General features: G+C 53.5%; 1 protein-coding gene across 1 annotated transcript; it reads right to left on the bottom strand.

Annotated features, from left to right (window-relative positions):
- Positions 1-498: 498 nt before the first annotated feature.
- ETH_00021320 (DNA polymerase I, putative) lies at positions 499-2361 on the bottom strand (the record flags this gene model as incomplete). Its single annotated transcript, XM_013379204.1, has 5 exons — positions 499-717; positions 930-1022; positions 1204-1340; positions 1625-1736; positions 1958-2361. Coding segments are annotated over 5 exons (965 nt in total), but the record flags the coding sequence as incomplete, so codon positions are not given.
- Positions 2362-2423: the final 62 nt, after the last annotated feature.

Genomic DNA, 2423 nt, shown 5'->3' with positions numbered 1-2423 from the left:
CAGCAGCTGCAGCAGCAGGGTCGCTCAGTGTAAGAGGCCGCTGCGCCAAATCATGTCTTGGGCCCTCGATAAAGGGACAAAAGGAGCCAAAAGAGAACAGTAAAACAAAAAAGAGATATTTAAAATACATATTCATTTCAAAAAATATTTTTGAAAAAAATATTTGAAATTATTGCACTGCGGCTTTCCATGCACGCCCGCGGAGTGTACGTACACCCGAAGGAAGAAATCAAATAGAAGGCGCAACAAAAATGGAAAAAAAGGGAAAAATGACACTGAGGGAAATAGATAAATAAATAAATAATGAATAATAAATAAATAATGAATATATAAAGAAATAGATAAAATAATAAATAAATAGACAGATGGCAGGAACGAAAGAAAAGCAAATAACAGAGAAGACAGAGGGAAGCAGACAAGCAAATAAAACAAAAAAGATATTAAACGAAAGCAACTTAGAAAAGGACATAAAAAAAAGCAAACAAAACAAAAGCGACATTAAAACAAAGAATCATGTGGAGGAGCAAGAGAGGGAAAATCAGCAGCAACAAAATCAAAAAAAAGAAAGAAAAGGAAAAAACAAACCTGCTGCTGCTGCTCCTCCGGCAGCTGCACTATTATCTCGTCGTGCACACACATCACCAGCTGCCCCCGCACTTGCGGCAGCCGCAGCAGCAGCAGCGCGAGACTCTCTTTCGTTATATCTGCTGAAGTGCCCTGCAGCACGCAGCAAACCCCACACTTCCCTCCACCTCCTGCTGCTGCTGCTGCTGCTGCTGACCCTCTGCGTGTCTGTCTTCTGTTGCTGCAAACTCCACACTTTTGAGACGGCCCGATCCCGCCTCACCCCCAAACCGTAAACCCTAAACCCTAAACCCTAAACCCTAAATCCTAAACCCTAAACCCTAAACCCTCGCGAGCCAGCCTACCTGCACCGGGTAGTTCAGCGCCTTCGTAAACGAAAAAGAGTCGAAGCGAGCGCGACGCCCAGACCTCGTTCTCGTCTCAAGAGGCATCTGGCGCTGCACCGCAGCAGCAGCAGCAGCAGCAGCAGGTAGCTAGGCGCGGGCTGGCGCTGCGCCTCGGAGGCAGCAGCGGGGGCAGGGGCAGCAGCAGCACGGGTGGAGCCGCAGCACCGGAACACGCCCAGCAACAGCAGCAACAGCAGCAGCAACAGCAGCAGCAGCAGCAGCAGCAGCACACCTTCTGCTGCTGGTGCCAGCGAGTAATGCCCTTGTAGTGCTTAAAGAAATTCGAATGAAACTTTTGGGCCTCCGGCAAAGTCAAAGACACCCCATAGGCTGACAGCGCGTACTCCCGAAAGCGCGGCACACTGATACCTGCGCACAGCAGCAGCAGCAGCAGCAGCAGCAGCAGCAGCCATTACTATTAATCGCAAGTAAAATTGATTTATAAGTACAGGATTGAATTCACTCATGAAGGGTCCTTATTCTTCCCGCGGCAACCCAGCTGCGCCCACAGGCATCTCAGGGCAGCACAGAGCTTGAAGCTGCAAAAATGCTGAGCTGCTGCTGCTGTTGCTGCTGCTGCTGTTCTTGCTGCTGCCTCTGGCTGGCGTGCTGCTGCTGCTGCTTCTGCTTCTGCTGCTGCTGCTGCTGCCTACCGTAGATGAGGCCGAAGTTCACCGCCTTTGCAAGTTGTCTGTCGGCCTTCGTCAATTGGGCTTCTGGCTTTGACAGCAGCAGCGAGGCCGTCAGCCGATGCAGGTCTCGGCCCTGCAGCAGCAGCAGCAGAAGCAGCAGCAGCATCAGAAGCAGCAGAAGCAGCGGCAGCACCATTAGGATCGGCGAAACTTGTAGTTGCAACGCCGCAGGCAACGCAAGGTGCAGCAGCGGCAGCACCCACGCAGAACAGAGCAGTGTGCAGCGTTCTGCTGCTGACTTAGTTGCTGCTCGCAACCACAGCAGTTGCAGCAGCAGCAGCAGCAGCAACGAACCTTCTGGTATGCCTCAATCATCCTTTCGTCGCCGGCGATGTCGGCTGCAATTCGCAGCTCAATTTGGGAGAAGTCGGCAATAACATATTTCCACTTTTCTGGTGCTGCTCCATGTGCTGCTGCTGGTGAAGCTGCTGGTGCTGGTGCTGCTGCTGCTGCAGCGCCAGCAGCTGCTGCTGCTGGCCCGGCCTGCCCAGCGACCTCCCCGCTGTCCCCCGCACGCCCAGCAGCAGCAGCAGCAGCAGCAGCGCTGGAGAGCCCCTGCTGCTGCAGCGGGAGAGGAGCAGCAGGAACGAAGCAGCGGCGAAAAGATGCTTCTCGAGGGATTTGCTGCAGATTGGGAGAGTCGCAAGAAAACCGGCCGCTGCCGGCCCCACACTGGTGCAGCTGCGCGTGGATCCGGCCTGTACAGACACCCCAGCACACACCGCATGCAGCTGCAGCAGCAGCAGCAACAGCAGCAGCA

The sequence above is a fragment of the Eimeria tenella genome, genomic scaffold (assembly GCF_000499545.2).
Source record: "Eimeria tenella Houghton genomic scaffold, Eth_scaff1583, whole genome shotgun sequence".
Taxonomy (NCBI): Eukaryota; Apicomplexa; class Conoidasida; order Eucoccidiorida; family Eimeriidae; genus Eimeria; species Eimeria tenella.
Note: the sequence above shows the minus strand (reverse complement) of the source record. Positions and strands in the feature narration are given on the sequence as shown.